This window comes from Phalacrocorax aristotelis, chromosome 16, assembly GCF_949628215.1.
Source record: "Phalacrocorax aristotelis chromosome 16, bGulAri2.1, whole genome shotgun sequence".
Lineage (NCBI taxonomy): Eukaryota > Metazoa > Chordata > Aves > Suliformes > Phalacrocoracidae > Phalacrocorax > Phalacrocorax aristotelis.
The window spans coordinates 13,890,988-13,912,462 of NC_134291.1; the positions used below are offsets into that span (position 1 = coordinate 13,890,988).

Consider the following 21,475-nt stretch of genomic DNA (forward strand, 5'->3'; position numbering starts at 1 on the left):
TCGGGGCGGGCCGGCAACATGGCGGAGGCGGAAGGGGAGAGTCTGGAGTCGTGGCTGAGTGAGTTCCCGCGGCGCCCCCCGGCCCTCAGCCCCGCTCTTCGGGGTCCCCTCGGCCTTCAGCGCCGCTCCCAGCAGCCCTGCGGTCTCCGCCGAGTCCCCGCGGCCTCTCAGCCCCACTCCCCGCGGCCTGGGCCCCCCTCCGGTCCCGCCAGCAGGGCCCTCCCCGTCGCCGCACGGCAGCCCCTCCGCCCGCCGCCCCCTTCGGCCGGGCGGGGACCCTCCGCTGGCCCGGGTCGCCCAGGGCGGGTGGGAGCACCCCGGGGACGGTCCCCCGGAGCAGAGACCTCCGCCTGCGCCGGGGTGCGCCCCCCGGAGCGGGGGGAATGGGCCGGGGCCGCGCTGGTGCCCGGCGCCCTCGGCGCGGCGGCGTCAGTGAGGGGGGATGCGGAGCGGCGGTCGCAGGGGCACAGCGGCGGCTGTGGGCTCGTTCATCATCGGTCTGCTTCTTGGGGGGTGGGAGGAAGGGGCCGGGGTGGGGTCTGGGGCGTGGGAGGAAGGGGCACGGTTGGGGTTCGGGGGGTGGGAGGAAGGGGCAGGTTTGCAACTCACCTTGCTCGGCACCTGCAAGGCTGTTGCTTTTTTTTGTGTGACTGTAAAGGCTCACGGTAGGTCTCTGTCCCTGCTGCCTCTTCTTCCCTCGCCTGGATTTTGGTTAGCGAAGTGTACAGCATTGGTGCTGTTTGCGAGGCTGAGAACTGCAGGTACTTTCCAAATAAATAGTATTCATGTGTTACACAACCATGATTTTCAAGCAGACAAATTCTGCTTTGTGCCCAGCTGCAGTTTCAGGGTAGGAGTTATGGATGTCTGGTCTGTACAGAATGGAATATGTAAAAATCCTTTGTCAAGATAACGTATTTAAGGTATTTTTTAATCATGGAATCTTAAATGTGAGCGATTGGGGGGACACACATGGCTTGTTCATCCACGGCCCTTGCAGGGTATCTCCTCGCTGTGTGTCTGTCCGTGCTGCCCGGGGCTCGGCTGGCTTTCGGGCTGTTGGCTGTACAGAACCCAGCGCGGCGGGATCCCAGCCCAGCGCCGGCCGATCGGGAGGCGATTCTTGACTGAATCAGTCATAGCAGTAATTGTTTTTTGTATATTCCACGCGCGGGGGCTCCTGCTACTGTCCGTGGGAGGCTATCCTGCACATCACTAGCTTGTTGCCTCAATTTTCTTTTTTTAATGGTTATTTGTTTGATTACAGCAGTGAGTGAGGTTCCTCAGTAGCCGGGCACTAGGCAAGCAGCAGAAGATGGTCATTACCCTAAATACCTTCGAGTATAAAACCTGTTACCCTTCTGGAGTTATCCTTCTGTAAACAAGATCAAATAATTCTTGTTCTCTCTTGGTATTTTTATATAAAATTCAAGCACATCCATGGTTTCATCATCTGTTACAGTTGTTACTGGCTAAATGATGTTTTCAGCTCTTCTCATTTTAGATCAATCCCTTCTGTCCCCTTACCATTTTTGCTCCTCCTCTGAACTCCCACAGTTTGTCAATATCTTTTATTGTAGCCAGTGAGACACATGAAGAAACACCCACATCCCTTCCTTTTAATCTTCCTCTGAGGAGAACTGACTCACCGAGTTCAGTTTGTGTGTGAAAATATCTCTAGTAGGAAAGATATTTTAGGTTGTGTAGCCTGGAAAAGCTTCCTGACTGTTTGTTTTGTGGGGTAATTTTTGTTAATTGTGGAAGTTGAGAGAAAAGCTACCTCTCCTTGACCAAGCAGTAGGCGATTCTGCACCGGAGAACGTATGCTGAAGGGTAGCGTTGCAGAGGCCTTACTCACTGTAAGAAATATTGCAGTGAGCCTGATTGCAGAGGTGTGCACATTTTTCAAGGCTTGAGTGTTGCTCTCTCATTTAAGAGGATGCATTTATGCCAGGTCACTGCTACAGTGATTTGTGCTGGTGTGATTATATCGCTCCTCCCATCGTAGCGGAGCGGGGAGCATTTAGTCTGCGTTTTTACCGGAGGAGTCGTGCAGCCCAGGAAGGCAGAGTGCAAAGGCTGGTGCGTCTCAGTGCTTTCACCAGGCCTCCTGAGGGCTTTTTTTTGTCTTGTAACCATCACAAAGCTGTGCCTGTCTGATGCAAACCTTGGGGGTGTGCACCCACTGTGCCCTTACTAAAGGGAAGGGCTGGAACTGCTCCGCAGCACAGCCAACTTCCCAGTCATGGGAAGATGGAAAATTTCTTCTTGCCAGTGATTTTTTTTGGTACCGGTGGTAGGCAGCCTTCCACACTGCCCTGTCTCTGTCATCAGATGGTGTCGTAGACCCATGAAGTAACATCGTCCTTGTGTCCTAATACTGCAGCAAGATCTGCACATCAGGCAGTGATGATCTAGCACCTTCATGTCTCCTGCCTCATTTCAGGCAGCTGGAATGAGAGAAGGTGATCCTTTCTGTTCTCTCCTTGCAGGCAGGCTCTTCTTCTGCACTTAGCTGAAATAGAAGAGGAGGTTAGAAAATCATGTCAGTTGTAGAAACACAGCTGGATCCTTTGACTTTAGCACTGCCTTCCCTGCTGTATCCAAAAGGAAGCTTATTGTATCACACTCATGTCAGGCTTAGGCTATGTCCAGCTATGTAATAGATGCAGATGGATAAAATATTGTGATTGTCTTAATTTCTTTTTTCCTTGTATTGTGGGTCAACATTCTCCTCCCAGCCATACAAACAGAATCCGATGGTTAGACTCACCATGCTTGGGCTGGGGATTCCCAATTCATATGCTAAGCCTGACCTGGGGAAACCCTTTGTTGGGATGGCTTTTGTCTCATTTCAGTAGAGCAGTAAACCCAGGAAAAGATGAGCATTCCTTACCAGTCAATTAATGGTCTGTGGTTCTCTGCGTTCCAAGTGGTTTCTTTATGGAGAAAATAAGCACCTTTGTTTCATACCTAGAGATGCATCTGAATGTTGACTCATCAGTGTTTCAGGGTCTGGCTGAGGGCTGAATGGCTCCAACGCTTGGGTTGGAAGCAACTTTTTACATCCTAAGCACAGCGGTGTCTGAAAACTAAGGCAGACGCGGTGGCAGGGCTGGGATGGTGCTGAAACGTGTGTTCCCACGTTGCTAATTCAGATTCACTTGGTTGCTGATGTGAAGTGGGATTTTCAGGATGGGACCTGGTGGACAAGTGTCTCTGAAAGCCAACTTTATAACCGGTACCGAATGGGCTGTTGTTGTCAGTTTCAACAGAGGAGCCAAGGATTTGGTATTCCAGAGAACCAAACTCCCCTTGCTGGAAGGAATCCATATTTATAAGGCAGCGCAGAGGAGCTCCCTCTGCACATTTTAAGTGTTCTGCATAAAATAGAGGATTTTAGGTTACACCTTCGTAGACATGGTGCAGCTTCAAGTCGGGATGTCCTGAAAAGGTTAAGCAAGGTAATTTAGCTCACCTGGGATGCTGTGCTCATGTGGCTGTACTGAGATTGGTATCCAGATCAGTTGCGCTATCCATACGTACCAGTGTGTTCTGTCATGCAAACACATCAATCTCCAGAGCCAGGGCAGGACTTCTGGTCGAGCTCATTAACTTTTATGAACTGGGCCTTCACGTGGAATTTTTATGAATGTTAGAAATAGGGAGTTTCTTTCTGTGGGTCGTAACCTCCCTTCAGTAATATCTTTCTCCTTCTGAGACTTTACTATCTTTATGTGAGAGCTTTTGGTGCAAAAACTTAGATGAATCGTAACTGAGTCTGAGAGTGTGAAATAATCAGTGTCATTCCAGGAAACCTTTGGAGATGTTCAGAACAGCTTTAAAATTAGCATTTGGAACATGGAAATACTGGTTACATTTTCTATTTGTACCAGATCTTTCCTAATTTCAGGATGTGCAACCAACAAAGAGTTCATTTAGTTGAGTGTCCTTACTTGTTTGTGCTCTTCCTGTATTTATTAAATGAATTCCAGTAGCTCCAGCCAAGAACCGTGTTTCTTTCATCTAGGCCTGCAGAGCAGCAGAGGTGCTTCGGAGCACCGAACCGTGCACAATACCATTTGACTTGCACAAAAAGCCTTCAGACTGTTGTAAGTCTGCGGTTTCATGACGCTTCCAGAGCGTTCAGCAGTTGTGAGTGCGGTAATAAGGTTTAAGTGCCACATATGTTTTGAACAGTTGCTTGGCTCTGCAGCAGCTGTCTTTTAAACTAAGCCTCCCTTGGATCTCTTGAGTTCAAAAAATAGCGTGGTAGCTTAGCTAGCGCAACAAGATGCCATCCTACAGTTAGCCCGCCCTGGCTGCCACCTTTTGCTTATCAAGAAGCCCATGAATGTCAGCAGCGGACATAGAGATTGGCCTCTGCAGGCACAATCCATGGAACAATTTACAAAATTGCTTTATAACTATACTTCTGTCAGGAGGAAAGTATGGGCGAACCTCCTCGGGCCGCCACAGTAGGCGGGCTGAGGTGCGCTGTAAAGTGGGGGTTCGGAGTACATATTTGACAGCTGGTTTTATCTGCCTGTGGAAAGGTAAAAGGATATGTTTTAATGAGGGTAAAAAATGACTCTTTGTAATGTAGCACGTGTTTATTTCGTTACGCTTCCCTCTGTGATGACAGTACCGGGATGTGTGCTGGGTTTTCTCCTGTCCTCCTTTCCCTGCTCTCTACTGTCTGGCTAAGTAACATTTTCTTTTCTGTGTCTATTTCCATTGTATTAAAATTTTGAGGAATGCTTCTTAAATGCCAGCCCTTAGATATGTAACTACAGTGTGGTGTTTCTTCCCTTACAAGAAAGAAAAATCATCACGTCCAGTCATCTTGGCTGGAGAATTAGGTTGAAGCAGGAATCTTGTCTCCTGTAAGTTCAGTGCTCCGTCAGAGTTAAGTAGAATACGTGGAGAAGATTAATTCATAACAAAAAAAGATGCTGATAGCCTCGCTATTCTGCAGTCAGTACAATAAGCAAGGCCCTGGTACCCGAGGGAGGATCCTTCAGGAGCCTGAATTAGCCCAGCCTGTAGAGCATCGGCCTCTGTTTGAGCATACAGGATTTGAATTCCTGATCAGGTACAGGCTGTGGGGTTTATTACTTGTGAGAACACCTCGAAGTAGAATAATAAATTTCATTTCATAATTCCCAGGAGAAGTGCTAAGGCATCTAACAAATCAGCTGGCACTCTAAAAACAAGCGTTAATGCTAAATGACTTACGTTAAACATCTGACGTTCCAACTCTTACCTCCACAAAACTCCTGGCCAATACAAAAATAATTTCCTCATTGGGAAGGGTGAGGGTTTAGCTTTTAAGGAGTTTAGTGTTATAGCCAAATAGAAAGAGAGAGCATTTCAGGCAGAGGGAAACTCTGCGAGCTCAAATATTTTATCCTGTACTCTCATTTAGAGTATGGAAGTAGCGTGTTTTGAAGTACTTGAGATTTGGCACCTTATTTTTTGGAAAGCAGTGATTCTTGCTGGATATTTGGGTGTCTCAGCTTGGACACGCCCTTTTCCCCAAACAGATGTACCATGTGCAAACTTCTTTCTCCTTTTTTATAGTTGGCAATGGATGTCAAATGCTTTTTTCTAGGAAATGCATGACCTTCTGTACTGTTTCGTTTGCTTTATTGATAATATGTTCTCTTTCCCTTACCAAAGATAAAGCCACCAACCCATCTAACAGGCAAGAAGACTGGGAATACATCATCGGATTCTGTGACCAGATCAACAAAGAACTTGAAGGGTGGGTGTCCCAAACTGCTCTAGGCTTAACATTTTAAACTCTGAATGCTACTTTATTATCATTTGATCATCAGACTTCCACGTTTTCTTTTCTGTATGCTGATACTGCAAGGAAGATGTGGCTACAAAAGAAAGAAGATGCTGTGAGGTGTGGTTTCTCTTCTGTGAAAGGCAGCATGGCTTATACGCAGACTGAGCGCTAGGAAAATGGGACTTCTGAATCCGCCTCTAATGTCAGCTTCTGCAGCTGCAGGGCTCTCAGCTAGCCGAAGTTATCCTCTTTGCCAGCCTGTAAAACGGGGTCGTAACTCTTGGTGCCTGATGGGGCTTCATATCTTTCAAATCTTCGCAAGGCTTAACGGAGGGAACCTGCTGGTCCCAGCATTCCTGTGAGCTAAGGAAGAAGTGTTTTCTTCTGGAAAAAGGAGCCTAGTGCAAGAGAAATGAAGTGATTTCCTGGGCTGGGAACTGCACTGGGAGTTGTTTGGCCCCTCCCAAGGAGGAATCTGGAATTGCTGGCTCAGACTACCAGCCCTCGCTTCCTTTCATGTGTGAAAACACCCAGGCTTACAAAGATGCCCTGAACGTTTCTTGTTAGCCTTTGTCCACTGGTGGAAAGATGAAAAGTACTAAATGGCATTTCCTTTTAATTATGTGAAAGACATCTCGTTTAAAGAGCAGAATTAGTGAAAGTCTGAAAATCCTTCAGCGCGTTCACCTGCTTTGTTTATAATGGGGGTCTGCTTTCTTTCAGGCCACAGATAGCCGTGAGACTCCTGGCTCATAAAATCCAGTCACCACAGGAATGGGAGGCAGTCCAAGCCTTGACAGTAGGTAGTCCTTACCCCTCCTCTTAAATCCGGTTATATATCCATTTTACATCATCCGTGCAGAGTATAAGGGGGCACGGTGTGTGTCAGGGGCGCTACTGGGGCTGAATGCCCCATTCCCCTCTGCTGGGAGGGAGTGAGCAGCGAGAGCGAGCACGGTTGCCTCACTGAAGTGTGCAGATTGCTCATTAGCAATAGAGCACTCAGAAATAACTCTGGTTGGGCGTTAGCTGCTTTCGGCTGTTATCTTCAGGCAAGATTTGTGTTCATTGTTATGAGACCTAACGGTGAGGTAACTGAGACCCCTGTCTACATGGCTGAGTGTGGGAGACCAGTCTGCCTCGGTGTGTCACCCCTAAAGATGGGAGATCCATGCTTGTGTCGCAGAGCGGGAATGCGTGTCTCTGACCCACATCCTTCAGCTCCCCTATAAGCAGAACACAGCTACGTTGTTATTTAAGGGTTTTGGTGGTCATTTCAGCCGCTGCTTTTGTTACTTGAATGCAGGTGCTGGAAGCTTGTATGAAGAATTGTGGGAGAAGATTTCATAATGAAGTAGGGAAGTTTCGCTTTTTAAACGAGTTAATAAAAGTTGTGTCTCCAAAGGTTAGTCCCTGAGCCTTTTGGCTGTATTTACTTTTTGTTTGGCCTCGGTAAGCTACAGGCAACGTCCAAAACGTTTGCAGTGCTTGCTCTGTCTGGCTCCTTACATTTATTAGCCTATATTCAAGAGCACTTGTTAGCTAAGTTATTGCAGGTTTCTTTTATGCTCTGCTTACTGGTTTTGTCAGTAAGTTGTACCTGCTTACCATCAGCGTGTAGTCTCTGTACTGTTCTGATCCTTCATGTAGCTCAGGAGCTTCTAAAGCTTGGGCTATGGTGGTGGTTTTTTTTAAACAAACAAAACTCCAGCGTCAGTGGAAGAGAGGTGTGGTGCAGCCGTTCAAACAAGAGACTTGGCAACACACCGTAGAGCTCTAGGCCTCGCTCTGCTGCTGGTTTGCTGTGTAAAAAGCGCCTGGCTAAGTCCCTCAGCGTTCACGATCAGTTTAACATGGCAAAAAATAGACAGAGGCGCCCCGTAGCAGGATTGGTGCAGCAAAGTATTCCCAGATTCTTTCCTGTAAGACAGGGGAGGGGATGGATGTCTGTATTGCTGTAATTTTTAAATAGTGAGGTCCTGAAAGCAACAGAATAGGTGGGTTTGCTTTTGCTGAAGATAATTGCAAAGCTTCTCTTCACTGTTAATTCAAATATGTTAGAGGAGCATTTTTTCCTCTTAGTAAGATGTATCTTAGATCATTCTGGAACCTGGATTGTACACTTTTTAATGTCTGTCACCGAACTTCCAGTCTCTGGGTTTGGGCATTATTTTTAAAGAGAAATGAAGAATATGGGGAATTCACTACTTTTTGTTCTCCCCTGCTCTTAGTACCTGGGAGACCGAGTCTCGGAGAAGGTGAAGACCAAAGTCATTGAATTGCTGTACAGCTGGACAGTGGCATTGCCAGAAGAATCCAAAATCAAGGATGCCTACTACATGCTGAAGCGACAAGGTAGGAAGTCAGCTGCTCGTCCATGCGTTCTCTCCAGCCTGTGCTGTAAGCAGGAGTGTCACAAAATAGCTTCCAATTACGTGGGGTCAAGGCAAGCTCTGAGGGGAGATAGAACAAGGGAGAAGTTCCCTGAAAAGCTTTTCATTATATTTAAATGCCTTGGCCTGGGTTGGGTTGGCTTTTAAAACTAGATTAGTTAAACACCTTGCAAATATGTTTGTTTTGGTTTGCAGGGTCGTTGTTGAGGTTTTCTGGAACTGACTATTAAGTGATTTGAACAAGTCTAATTTAAAGTGAAATAAGAACCTCCATGTAGCCTTTTGTGTTCTTTTAACTAGGTCGCTTTGCAATTGCACCTTTTGTGTAGCTGATACAAATTTCTTGTGTAGGCACAGTGAACAAAGCTCAGCCGAGAAGCTTGCAGCTTCAACGTAAGAAAAATTGGTTCCAGGAAAGCTCTTGAGGTAGAGCACAAATCTGGGGATTTGACAATGGAGCGAGCGGGAAGCTTGGCTCTTTCTCTTCTCGTGATTAGGAGTCTGCTCATCACCCCATTTTTCATTGCCGTCTGCTTTCCTGCTCAGCTCAGTTATGCAAACAAATGTCATGCCCTTGAGCTTGCACAAAGCTGGGTTGTCTGGGACTTCGCTTAGTGGTTCAGCAGCTGAAGTGAAAGGGGAGAAGACAACAAGTGGAGCACTATTGATTATACTGAGCTATTAGGGAGCAATATGGACATGGCAACACATTTGCTGGGGTTTTGGCCTTTATCAGAGAAAGCTTTCTTTGTTTTTCCAGCTAGCGTGCTCGGTGATTTTGATCCGATATTGTTCATGAGAACAGCGTGCTGGTATTGGTGGGCAGATGGGCTGGGTGTTGATAGCAGCCTGTGAATAACTGAGTGCGCTGCCTGGTGTGGCTGCATCTGCAAACCCACGGGGGTTCCCTTTCTGCTTTCAGGGATCGTTACGTTTGATCCTGTGATTCCTGCAGACAGAACCCTGATTCCGTCTCCGCCGCCTCGTCCCAAAAACCCTGTGTTTGACGATGAGGAGAAATCCAAGGTACAGGGAAGACTTGTATCATAATCACTAATGCAAAGTGATTACTCAGTGCACATTTAGAATAAGGAAGTAAAGTGTACTAATTTGGCTTTTGTTTTTGGGGTGGTGGTGTGTACTTTCTCAGAACTCGTCGCTTTGCCCACATACCTAATCTGGCGTTTCACTTAAGGCCTTGTCTGTGTTATCATTATGAGGTTATTCCTGGTCAAAGAGCCATCCTGCTGTAGTACTGGAAGACAGAGAACGTTTCACACCAAGGACCAAAAATGATATATGGGAGGAATAATTATCTAGTGTCAGAAGTCTGAGATTTCAGTGTATGTCCACTGTAGAAGCAAGAATGCAGCAACTCACATAAAACAATAAAAATAAATGACTCCTGCTGAGGTCACTGTAACTATGAAAGCAGTGTAAGCTTTGTGACAGGGGGCTGTATCTCTTTCCCCCTGAATCGTTCACTTCAACTCCTTTCTCTGCTTCCCTTTGCCAAAGGGTCTTTATTTGCGTCGTGAATATCCTCTTCTCATCTTACAGCTTCTGGCCAAACTGCTGAAAAGCAAAAACCCAGATGATTTACAAGAGGCCAACAAGCTTATAAAATCCATGGTAAAAGAGGTAAGAAATTCCTGTAGGATTGGCTCCAGTCAGCAGTCTGCTTTCCAGGTTTTAGGCAATTTGACTTCAAAATGGTGGAGAGCTTTAGAATCTGAATGGCAGAACCTGGGTTTTTCAGGCTCTGGGAGCATTGTGTTAGTGCATTCCTCAGTTAAGTTGTGGGGACTGAATGAGACTGGCCATCAGCCACGTCCAGCTTATTATTATTTTTTAAAACCTCTAACAGTGCTGACTTGTGTGTAGTCCCTGTGGTTACTGGCATAAAGGGGGTGCCATCTGATGACTTAGGCCTCTGCGTGATATGAACGTGTTGTAATTTTGACTCCAGCTCGCAAATGGGAGATGTTTATGTCACAAAAATGTCTATGGTTGGTGTCTCTGGTGGAGGACGGGGCAAGAAGGGGCAAGGACTGAATGCTCCTTGTTGTAATTAACTGCGTTCTCATCCCTGGAGATGGTATTTGACATCAGGGTTTGGTGGGAACGTCGCAGTACCACCCCAGGATACTGAGGACTGTGTCATTGCACTGGGTCTTCTCACAAGCAGGCTTCGTGGAAACACCTTTCCTGTTTGTAGAGCTGTGATGCATCCACCCATGGCAGTCATTAGAGGCTCTGGAGTCGGGAAGTGACTCACCGGCAAAGAAGAAGGGTAGCTTCTAGACTGAAGGGGGTGTATAGGTGACTGCAGTGTTTCCATTCAATCTTCTCCTGTCACGAGGTTCAGAACAGACCCCTGAAATCAGGTCTTTGAGTGCTCATGAAATCATCAGCAGACGATCCTTCAATCCTTAAGAAATCTACCCCGAGAGGCGTCCCAGCCCAGGGGGAGATACAGGGTCACCCAGCCCGCTGCGGTCCCGGAGAGCTCCAAGGGTCCCCTCTCGGATCGCTGGTTATAGGATCGAGACGAATGGCTTTGGCCAATATTTTACACTCTGGCCACAATTCTGGTACGCAAGTCAGGGAGCAGATAGGGCTTATCCCGAGATCTCGGGGTGGTCCTGATGTGCCATTCAGGCAGCAGCTGGCCCAGGTGTGGGCAGAGATTGCCTGCCGCCCAAGTCCTTTTGCCCAAGAAAACAGTACAATCGGTGTTATCCAGGTGGCCCGGGGTGGGGTGGGGGTGTGCTGCAGCACCACAGTGACCAAAAAAAACACCAACCTGAAAAAGTCAGAAAGGAACTTTAGGGAGCTCTTTTATTTTTAGTGGTATAACTATACATTAAAGTCTATTTAATGAGACTTTGGAAATACAGGATTTTCTGTCATTTCAGAACGGTGATGAAAAAATAATAAAATAAGCAAAGCTTCACATGAATGGAGACATTTTTTGGTTTTGTTTTTTTTTTTTTCCTAGCTTAAACTTAAATAGACATTACTTTACATGATTGACAGATAGTACCTGCTGTTGTGACACCATGGACCCGTACAGGGTAACTCACTGTTTATGTCTGTGTTTTACACCCTGAAGGATGAGGCTCGGATTCAAAAAGTGACAAAGCGCATGCACACGCTAGAGGAAGTGAATAACAACGTGAAGCTGCTGAATGAGATGTTGGTTCATTACAGCAAGGAGGACTCGTCAGAGGCTGATCGGGAGCTCATGAAGGTGGGTCTGAGCTGCCCCTTCTTCCCAGAAATCCTTCCTTCTTACAGACTTGAGTTTTGCAGAGAATTACAAACAGTGCAGTAAAATGGAGAGCAATGGCGAGAAACAAGAGCAGTTGTTGGAAACAGCAGGAAAGAAAATAACCATGTTTTTAATGCCTTTCACCAAAGGAGTTGGTGGGTGATGGCTCAGTTTTGCACATGCTTGAAGCCAGGTACAGCTGTTCTCCAAAGATGCAGCGTGGCAGAATCAAGAAGCTGCAGTTTGTAATTCGTGCTCCTATTGGGACACACTGACTGCAGATCATAACTGTCCCTTACTGCACCGGGGATGGACAAACTAAAGGCTGGAAGGGGCAGGAAGTGTGTCCTTCCCTTCAAAGGAAGAGTTTTAGCTGGTGTTAAAAGGTCGGGAGAACATCAAGAAGGTAAAAGTCATAACAGCCACCAGGGATGGCTGGGTAGGCCCAGGGCCTCGAAGAGTTGCACCTTATCTAATTTCACAAGTTAAAACTACTCATTTTTAACCATAAGCTCCTGAAACGATAGTAAGAAGCTTAAGAAACTGAATGTTTTACAGAAACAAATTCCTTCTTTCTACCTTTCTCCTGTGCAGTTGCAGACGCGGGGTAGGGGTTGCAGCACAGTTGAAGCATAACTGTTGAAGCACAATTCTGCTCCTCCTCGGGCTTTTAGGGACTACTGTAATACAAGGAACAAGCGGCTCTTGGGCTAGAGCTGGCCATAAGCGCTGACGTGAGGGAGGGCTGAGAGATGTTGTGTTGAAACTGCAGGTTGTGTTCAGACTCCCAGGTTGACGTAATGCTTCGCAGCTCTGTTAATCGGGCAGGGACGGGGGATCTCGGTTGTCCGGCCACACTGGCACCTTCAGCACCGGGAGGCGGGTTTCTCTATTCTGGGCTTTCCAGTGCCTGCCTGGGGAGTCCTTCTGTGCTGACGGGTACTGCTGGCAGTGGCTGATGAAACCCTTTGTCCTAATCTGTCTTCCTAGGAGCTCTATGAAAGGTGTGAAACCAAAAGACGGACATTATTCAAGCTGGCCAGTGAGACAGAGGATAACGACAGCAGCTTGGGTAAACGAAGCTACGCTTCTTTTTTTAATTGCTTTTGTGACCTGTGACCGTGCAGGGGTTCAGCAAGGGAACGGCCGCTGCACAGACGCCTCTTCGCTGTGAACGTGCTTTGCTTTGAGCAAGCAGATAAAAGACGAGATCCGTGCCTCTTTATGCTTATCGTTTAAATTCAGGCAAGGACTTGACAGCAGAGTTGGTGGTTAGGGAGGCCAGGCCCGATAACAGGGGGGGCAGGGGAAGGGGGTTGCTGTGGGGAGCAAAGCCTTGGACTCATTTTTTCACTGTTACTGTAACGTGCGTGGACCTAGAAAGGTCAGGGTATTGCTTAGAGCGGCATGGCAAAGACAGAGTAACGGAGCTCATAGCCAAATAAGTATGTTTTTTTTCTTGCTGATTATTTAGTTGATAACTGAGTACTCTCAGCATTAGTGGGAGCAGAGTTACTAAAGTCTTGGAGGTCATTTTTGTCTCTCTTACATGTAGGGGATATTCTGCAGGCCAGTGACAATTTATCCCGTGTGATAAATTCCTATAAGAAAATAATAGAGGGGCAAGTGATCAATGGTGAAGTGGATCTCCCTGTGATGTCTGGAGTGGAAGGTGAGTTCCTGGGAAGACGACTTTAATTTTGAATCCTGCAGTTGTATGTCTTTTGGACGGGGTTTTCTATTAATTGTGAAGTAGGCTATTGGTGGCTCTTGTGGCCAACAGTTTGTGAAGCACAGGGGCACAGTGCAGCTCCTCTGCAGCGGATGGACAATTCTGGACGTGAGCAATAGTGCTGCAGCTTTGCGTTTCCATTGCTCGTCCTGTATTATTGAAACCTTCGATAACATCAGTAGCAAACCTGCATCCGAACAGTTGGTGTGGCTGGAGGTTCTCATACATTTTCCTTTCCACATTTGTCCTGTTTCTTAATGGTGACGTGTAAGAAGAGGAGGATTTTATCAGAAGGACAATAGCAGGAGAGAGGGAGCCAGGCCAGGGGTCCTGGCTTTGCCAGCAGCTCCATTTGTGAGCTTAGGCCAGTCGCCCACTTTACGCTTCAGTTTCACCACTGAAAGCTCTGGACACGTGTGTGGCAGAATTACTGCTTGGGGGTCACACACACATCTCTGCACGGACAGCAGTAGAGGAATTGTATAATGCTGCTGACAGCATCTGACAGGACAAGGCCGTCCTAAATACGAAGGGAATTCTAGACCCAGACATTACGAATTTTCCTCAGCTCTCTAGTTCGCTGGTAGCCTTTGTTAATAGCAATTCCATAGGATCTCCCAAAGCCTCATCTGAGCTCAGAAGATTTTGAAAAGACTACGAATTATCTATAAGGAGCACTGGGGAAGGAGCAGGAGTTGGAGCAGATGTTGATTTTCAGACAGAAATTTCATCAGTATCTGTGTTGATTTAAGTAGCTTGTGGCCAGCAAATGGTTAGGTGGAGAGTGTGTGGGCTTTCCCCGTTATAAAGAGCCATAAGCCGTGATTAAATGAGGATCTGTGTTATCTAATCCATCTCTCTGATAATTTATTCTGTACATTGGGTTTGCACTGAGCCTTTTGCCTTCTTTCCTAGTAGTGCTCTTCTCCTGTCCGCTGCAGGGAGTAACTCCACAAATAATCTCAACACCCTCATCGACCTTGCTGGACTGGACGTCACCAGCACCCCGCCGCCTCCGCTGCCCCCCACCACGCTGGCGCCAGCCCCCACCGCCGCCCTACCCCCAGCAGAAATCCCCATTCTCCCGCCTCCTCCCCAGACGTTCGCACAGTTGCGGAGCAGTTCCTCCAGCCACGTGGAAGCTGCACCTGCTCAGCAGAGCAGCGTGGCCAGCTCCCTCTCCTTGCTGGATGAGGAGCTTCTGTGCTTAGGTAAGACACCGAGGGGTCTAGAAAAGGGCTGCTCAATCCATGCCTAACAAAGATTGCTTCCTGCCTTCAGCGTGAGTGTGAGGGCTGGCTGCGCATGTGGCATGTCTAAAAAGAGCACGAGGTGCCTTTGGCTTCTAGAGAAGTCTGGGGGACGCTCCCTTGCATCGCCCTGAATGAGAGACCTGGTCAGTGAGTCAGTCAGTATTAAAAACTCTGATCTTCCCAGAGTAGGCTGCAAGTGAAACAAGTTGAGTGTACCTGCAGTCTGATCGCTGTAGGCTTGCAGGCTGCAGTTTGGTACAGACTTCAGCCCTGACTTTGCGGCTGTGCTAAAGGGCAAGGTTCCTTAGAGGGGCTGCCTGCCTGTGGAGCCCGGATATGAACAGCAGAAGACACTGCAGATCAGGAAGGGTTAGAAGAGCTGTGTGCAGGGGGTGACTGTCAGCTACTCGTGCTGCCAGTCTCTTTTCCTCATTGTAGGCTTGCAGCCAGTTTGTCTTTCATCAGGTTCTTGGGCTCTGGCAGAGCTGAATCAAGTAGTTGATGGTACTGAAACAACTGCCAGGCGATGACACCTAGCTCATTTTCTCTTCCAGTCACCTACTTGTTATTCTCCCTTTCAGGCCTGAATGACCCAGCCCCTGCAGCAGTGAAGGAGACATCAGAAAACAACCAGTGGAGCATGTTTGAGGTACAAAGGAAGGTCTCGGGAGAAGGGGGAGGGATGGGCTGTCGTTGTGAGAGGTCTCAGGATGCACTCCATCACCTTGGAGAAATGCGTGATCACACGTATAGGCAGAGGGGCTGCTGTTCCTGAGGGGAAGCCTGGCTTAGCCCTAAGATCTGGCATAGCTGCATCTGAAGAGTAGATATCCCTGAACTTGGCTTTCTCAGTCTCCCATCTGTCCCCCATGACGTTAGCACTTCCTTTGCTTAAATTACAGATCAGATGTAGCCCTGACATAGGCCACAGGCTTTGCTGCTTGCCACCCAGCACCTGTTTTTGTGGTAAATCCATCATCTCCCCCTGCAACAGTGCCATCCCCACAGCAGGGGGGAGCAGTGAGTTAGAGCATCTACTTGTCCTCTCTTTCAGAATGACCAGTTGGACCTGGATTTCTTTAACCCGAAGATGGTGACTGTTGCTTGCAACCCTGCAGGGAACCCTCTTCCCCATCACACATCACAGACCACGTGTGGGACGTCAGTGACGCTGCCCTCTGCTTTCACAGCCTCTCAGACTGCTCCCAGCATCCCCGCACCGAGCCCGGCGCCGTTTGTATTCTCTGCAGTACCGGCTGCCCCTGCAGGGCCTCCTAAGACTATTCCAGCTGCTCCTGGGTACTTCAGCTCATCTCTGGGGAGCAATATGTCACATAAGATGGATGCACTGGGACAGCTCCTTGAAGAAGCCAAAGGGTAACCAAAAGTCCTGGACTTCGCTTTGTCTCTGCAGTTAGAAAGCCAAGCTTGCTGCAGCGTCAGGTTCAGAGCCGGGCTTTCAACTCCCTGGTTTGGTAGAAGTGTGTGATTGGGATTTTTCTTCTCAGGGGATTTCAGTTCAGAAGCTAATGCGAGGGTCCCACCTCCGGGAGGGAAAGGCAGGCACTACTAGGTAGAGCACAAGAGCTGTACTGTTGCCTGATACAAATGCGCGGTGTGAAGTTGAACAGGCCGCTCGGAGGCAGAGGCTTTTGCCCATCTTAGCCTTGCGCACCTTTGCCAAGGGGGGACTCTGCTTTCTTCCTGACTTAGAGGAGTGATGCTGAGCCCTCCCACCACCGCTTGCCTTGTAGCTCTCCTTCCTAGGTGAGACCACAACGGGTCACAGGCTCCAGTGTGGCTCCGGGCCACTGCTTTGTCCTCGTGCTCTGCTGTTACCTCTGGCTTTGCGGTGAAATGCCTGCTTTATTTTCAGCTCCATTTCCCGTGTTTTTTCTGTCTCTTTTCCAGGACTGCCACCCAAGGCATGGCGACACCCTCGGTGTTCCCTGGGGTTACTTTGCCAAGCACTGTCACCTCTGCCCCGTTACTAGCACCTGCAGGGCTGCCAGCCACTGCCCCCGGAGCCCCTCCAGTTCCTTTCCCAGGCAGCTGCACTGCTGGCTCAGGAAGTCCTCTCTTCCAGCCAGCATCGTTCCAGCAGCAAGGCAGTCCCATGAAAGCACCTGAAATTTCTTTGGCCAACGTCCATGTTCCCTTGGAATCCATTAAACCCAGTAAGTATCTCACATTTTTCGCCTTTCTCCAAATGTTTTTTAAAAGCAAAGCTTCTTGACAAAGCTTACGAAGTAGAGAGAAAGGATGGGATGTCCCAGACGAGCGGTCAGATGGCCTAACACTGCTGCAGTTCGTCTTCCGCAGCACAAACCTGCATTCCTCTCCCCTTCTCTCCCTGCGGCAGGCAGCGCCCTCCCAGTGACAGCCTACGACAAGAACGGCTTCCGGATCCTCCTGCACTTTGCCAGGGAGTGCCCGCCAGGAAGGTCGGACGTGCTCGTCGTCGTAGTCTCGATGCTGAACACGGCGCCGCTCCCCGTGAAGAACATCGTGCTGCAGGCTGCTGTGCCGAAGGTAGGGACGCGTGGCTCGCACCCCGGCGTGACGCTGCGCATTCGGGAGGGCCTGGCTGCGAACTCGGGGACTTGGGAGAGCCTGGTCCTACCGTTCTGTGGGCTCTGCCTGTTTCCAAAACATAAAGGTGGTTGTCAGAGGCAGAAAATACCGAGTAGTATAAGTGAAGAACTGCAGGTAGTTAGTGTTCTGGTTTTCTTGCTGTCTAAGACCGGGCTGGCTGTGTCTCTTCATGCAGGTGGCTCAGCACAGCGACAGGGCTGTTACACGGATAGAGCCACCCTTGAGGCTCCACAATCAAATTCTAACAGACATCCTAAATCAGACCGTAGGTTCCATTCTAGACTTACTGTGTCTAGATAATTTCAGATGGCCTGCTTCCTGTTTTGAAAACTGGCCCAGTCTCAGCTACGATCCGCCTACCGTCGTGAAGGCGTTTGCATTAAAACCTCCGACACAGGAGCGCTCCGATAGGAAGTGCTGCTGGTGTTGCCCTGACCAGTGCTTTCACTCCGGGCTGCCTTGTCAGTCTGCCTGTCCCTATCATGTTGCACAAGCAGAGCTGGCTCTCGTCTCCTCATCCTCACATGTGGATTGGTTCTCCTGTGCTGTTATCTCCCCGGCCTGCGCGTGCACCTTTCGCTGTCCCCAAGGTAGGAGAGAACCCCTGAGGTTCCGTGGTCTTTTTCATTTGCAGTCCATGAAAGTGAAGTTGCAGCCGCCCTCTGGCACGGAGCTCTCTCCGTTCAGTCCCATCCAGCCGCCTGCTGCCATCACCCAAGTCATGCTTCTGGCAAATCCTGCGAAGGTGAGAGGGGCCGTGGGACTTATCCTGTCCTTGTCAGATGAATTCGGTGTAAGCTGAGCCCTGCGGGGGTGGGGTTGGACCAAAGGTTTGAGTACATACAGCTGTTTGCTCCAGGGGCGGTTACTGCATAACGGTGGTGGTTCAGCTCAGGGCTAGAGGGAGGCTCTTCCCCAACAGACCTTGTCAGCAAGGAGAGGTGCGAGAAGGACCTGGACGTTTCTCCCAGTAAAGGGCAACAGGCATATAAGGCTCAGCTTTAAAGGGCAGCAGTCAGAGCTGTACCAGGAGCTCGTCCGACTCCCTCGTGTACTGGAAGTGCCTGGCTCTGGTGATGGTTAGACTGAGGTCAAATCAGCTGGTGCGGTAGAAATACTTCTGCCGTGTCGAGGCTCTGGCCTGACAGCCCTGAACCAAGGGGCAAGTGTCAGGGCTTGTCTGTTCGGTGTCCTTCGAGGACGGGCCTGCGACCGGTGAAACAACGTGGTCAGCGCTTTCTTTTCTGCTGATCGTGCTGGGAGCATCTGAGTAGCTGTTCCTCCTTGCTGTAGTTACTCAAGGAAGAGGCCTGCTCCATAAAGCGCAAAGGTGTATGCTGAAGTAGTTTCCAATTATTTGACAAATCTAGATGTTACTACTTGAGAATTATGGCAAAAGGGTCCTTAAATTATCGGCTGAAAGCTTTGAGAGCCCAAAGGGTAAATGTCAGAGGGGGTCCATGGATTATGGAGAAACTTTGTGAGGTCCGTGGAGATCCCCTCGTGGGAGGACTGGTTCCGTCTCCTGCTTACTGTTTTAGTAGGAATATTTTTCGGAGCAGGAACTCTTATCTTCTTCCACATGAGGAGGAATTGAATTCTGAAAGCGTTGAACCATCCCAGCAGCATTCCTCAGGCTCACTGGAGAGCGGCTGAGCAGTGGGTGCTGGCCACGTACGTGCAAACTGTTATCACAGGTCATTCATGCTTTTCTCCTGCTCTTCCACGTGGAGCAGTAAAGGTTTTGTAGTATTAAAACCGTAAGGTAAATAACTCAGATTTGCTAAATAGCTGAACCACTCCACGGAGTTAACCTTGGCCCTCCTTCCCCTGCTCTGTGCAGCAGACGCCTTGTGCTCTGTAGAGCTGTGACAGTGAAACGCGTTGCTCGGGAGCAACCGGGGCTGTGCTCACGTTGCTCTTGGGTTTTGTCTTTCCTGCAGGAGAAAGTGAGGCTGCGATACAGGCTGACCTTCACGCTGGGAGACCAGCCCAGCACAGAGGTTGGCGAAGTGGATCAGTTCCCCCCCGTAGAGCAGTGGGGGAATCTATGACCTCAGGCACTGCCAGAGACTGTGACAGGACCAGGGAAGGATCCCGCAGGACTGGAATGAACGTGAGGTGGGGAGGGACGCACGTGCTGTCCACTGGTGACGTTCGGCTTTGTTTACATGTCCTGACCACTCCGCTTGTAGCTTTAGTCCAGAGTGTTTTGCCCCACGTCGAAGGGGTCCTGGAACATTTCTGCCAAGCACGAACTGAGTGGCAGCCAGTAACGGGCAGCACCGGCTGCTTTTATCTTGACCTCTGGGTGAATCTGGTCCTATCTTCCACTCTATTAAACTTGAAGTAGTTGTATTTTGAGGGGAGACCTGTCAGGAGGGGATGTAGTTGGCTTGTTCCTGCACTGCTGTCCGGAGATACCTGCAGGCTGGTGGGGTGATGATGCCACCGTGAGCTTCCTCAGCGCAGAGCCTTTTCACATGCCCGCCCTCGGACTTTTACCTCCTCAGTGCCGGACCTGCTAAGCATGATGAGCAATAATGCTGGCTCCCTGAGGGAATGCTTATTTTTTACACTGAAATGGCACTTAGCTCCCTTCCTTCCCCTCCGCTGCTTCGTTCCCAATGGCCAACATGAGCAGACCCTCGCTCTGTGGTGTGCGACGCTGCTGTATCCTCAGTTATATTTATTTTACGCTGCTGGCTGCCTCCCTCTGGTATCCCTTTTGGGCAGCTGGGGCCGAGTTCTGTACGCAAATGGTTACACTGGTTATTTTTCTGCCTTTGTTGCATCCCATAGTGTTGGGGAAAAGAGGAGATGTGTGGTGAGGAGGTAAGCGGGGCTGGAGGGAGTGGTCAGTGTCGGTGGAGGACAGCGCCTGGAGTGCAGAAACCTCCTTGCAGTCGCTCACCAGGCGCAGTGACTGAATCGGGGATAAGGAGAGAAGCCCCTCGTGCAGGCAGTATTATTATTGTAGTCGAATACTGTGTCTTATCGAGATGAGTACAATGAAATACACGGTGTAAATAATAGAGCTATAGGATATCGGAATAGAAACAAGCAGACAGCAAAAGGAAAGAAGGCCCCGCTGGGCTGTGACGACGCATGTGCTGGGTCTAATGCCCTGCGTTGTTTGTTCCCTGTACGAAGTGGCTAAATGTAATTGTCCCCACGGGAGGGAAAGCCGTTCTGCTGGATGCAGGTGTTCTGCGCTAGCAGGGGCCAAAGAGCTGACCCCTCTAGCTACGGTCCACCAGAAACTGGGTTTAAATCACCAAAACTTGATTCCAGCAAGTCCCTTCCTTCTCCTTCTCAATTTCCAACCTCAAGCGGTGCCTCAGCTAGCTTTGAGACAGGCTGGTTTAAATTAAACAGGGTTGTTGTTTTTTTAACATCCATTGACAAAAGCACGGGTCGGGCGGGTCTCTGGGCACGAAGCTCAGCATTTCCAGCAGTGCCGTCAAGCGACGGCTCTTACCGACCTGAGTGGGAGCAGCCAGCTCGAGTGCTGAGGGAATCGGGGGGGGGCCCCGCCTGTTGTAGGAAGAAAACTCCCGTGAGAAGGTGCTGCTGGAATTAACGGCGGCCGTAAAGCCCATTACAGCAAGTGCAGCTTGGAGTTATTTATAGTTGAATTTTCTTTACGGTGTTGCAAAGTAAGAATCACTAGAGGTGAAAAACTCTGCGGATTCGAAGGCCTGAGGCCCTGACGGGAGGCTTGGAGCAGCCCTGCAGGAGGAATCAAAGCTTGGCCAAGGAACTAGCGCTCAGCTCCTGGGGTGAGGGGCAGGGAGACCCGCCCCGTCAGCTCCCTGCGTGGGAGGCAGGCGAGAGGGACGGGCGCGTCGTTTGGGTCCTTAGAGAAAGCGGTTCTGAACCGATGGGCGAGGCTGGGGGACAAGGAGGGGATTCTTCCTGCCCCGACACTTCAGGCACAGGGCGCGGGGGTCCTGAGAAGGCGGGTTTCACTGCGTGAGATGCCTATGCCCGAATCTCAACGGGCCTTTGAGGAGGGCAGGGGAGCGCAAGGGCGTTCTGCAGAACGGCTTCGGCCTCGGCGCTAAGGGCAGCGCGCTGCCCGCGCTGTACAGCCACATGCACAGATGCCCTGAGCCTTGCCGCGTGGAAATGCGTTGTTAAAAGCTTTGGAAATTAAACTACGGCTGTTCCTTGTCTGTAAGGTGAGGTCCCCGCTTTGTAGCGAACAGCTGTCACTGTATATACATCTCAAATGCATTTGTTCTGCTGCATGTTAAATAAATTGTTTTCCCTACTTTGCTCTGTGGGCGGCCCTTAGTAACGGTGCTCGTGGGGTACAGGGCTAAGACTCAACCCGCCACCTCAAGACCATCCAGACTAAGCAAAACCACAAAAGCTGCTGTTTTCTAAAGCCCCAGTGGTTTAAAAGGTGGGATTAACTTCAGTTCT

The 21,475-nt window shown here is 49.4% G+C and overlaps 2 protein-coding genes across 3 annotated transcripts in view; one reads left to right on the top strand and one right to left on the bottom strand.

The window, feature by feature from the left end:
* On the top strand, positions 1-21,321 carry GGA3 (golgi associated, gamma adaptin ear containing, ARF binding protein 3). Of its 2 annotated transcripts, XR_012663339.1 has the most exons (18): positions 1-58; positions 5,683-5,767; positions 6,521-6,596; positions 7,104-7,202; positions 8,029-8,152; positions 9,113-9,216; positions 9,751-9,831; positions 11,306-11,443; positions 12,455-12,536; positions 13,020-13,136; positions 14,138-14,407; positions 15,031-15,098; positions 15,504-15,826; positions 16,361-16,626; positions 16,812-16,981; positions 17,679-17,789; positions 18,586-18,718; positions 18,988-19,080. XR_012663339.1 is itself a non-coding variant. In XM_075111288.1 (17 exons), the coding sequence occupies exons 1-17, from the start codon at positions 19-21 to the stop codon at positions 19,096-19,098; spliced, it is 2,265 nt and encodes a 754-aa protein (XP_074967389.1). In that variant the 5' UTR covers positions 1-18; the 3' UTR covers positions 19,099-21,321. The 2 variants fall into 2 exon arrangements, 1 of the variants encoding a protein (XP_074967389.1); XM_075111288.1 differs by lacking the exon at positions 18,586-18,718 and having other exon boundaries at positions 18,988-21,321.
* Positions 19,983-21,475, bottom strand: part of NUP85 (nucleoporin 85) — a 13,978-nt gene continuing 12,485 nt past the window's right edge. Inside the window, exon 19 of the mRNA XM_075111290.1 lies at positions 19,983-20,581. The gene's annotated coding sequence lies outside the window, so the exon portion shown is untranslated. The remainder of the gene's footprint in view (positions 20,582-21,475) is intronic.

Bases quoted from the DNA above. Each gene is read 5' to 3' on its own strand.
- GGA3 (XM_075111288.1), top strand. From the start codon at position 19: ATGGCGGAGGCGGAAGGGGAGAGTCTGGAGTCGTGGCTGA. The intron at 5,768-6,520 runs GTGGGTGTCCCA...GCTTTCTTTCAG, and splicing joins ATCAACAAAGAACTTGAAGG to GCCACAGATAGCCGTGAGAC. The intron at 15,827-16,360 runs GTAACCAAAAGT...TCTCTTTTCCAG, and splicing joins CTCCTTGAAGAAGCCAAAGG to GACTGCCACCCAAGGCATGG.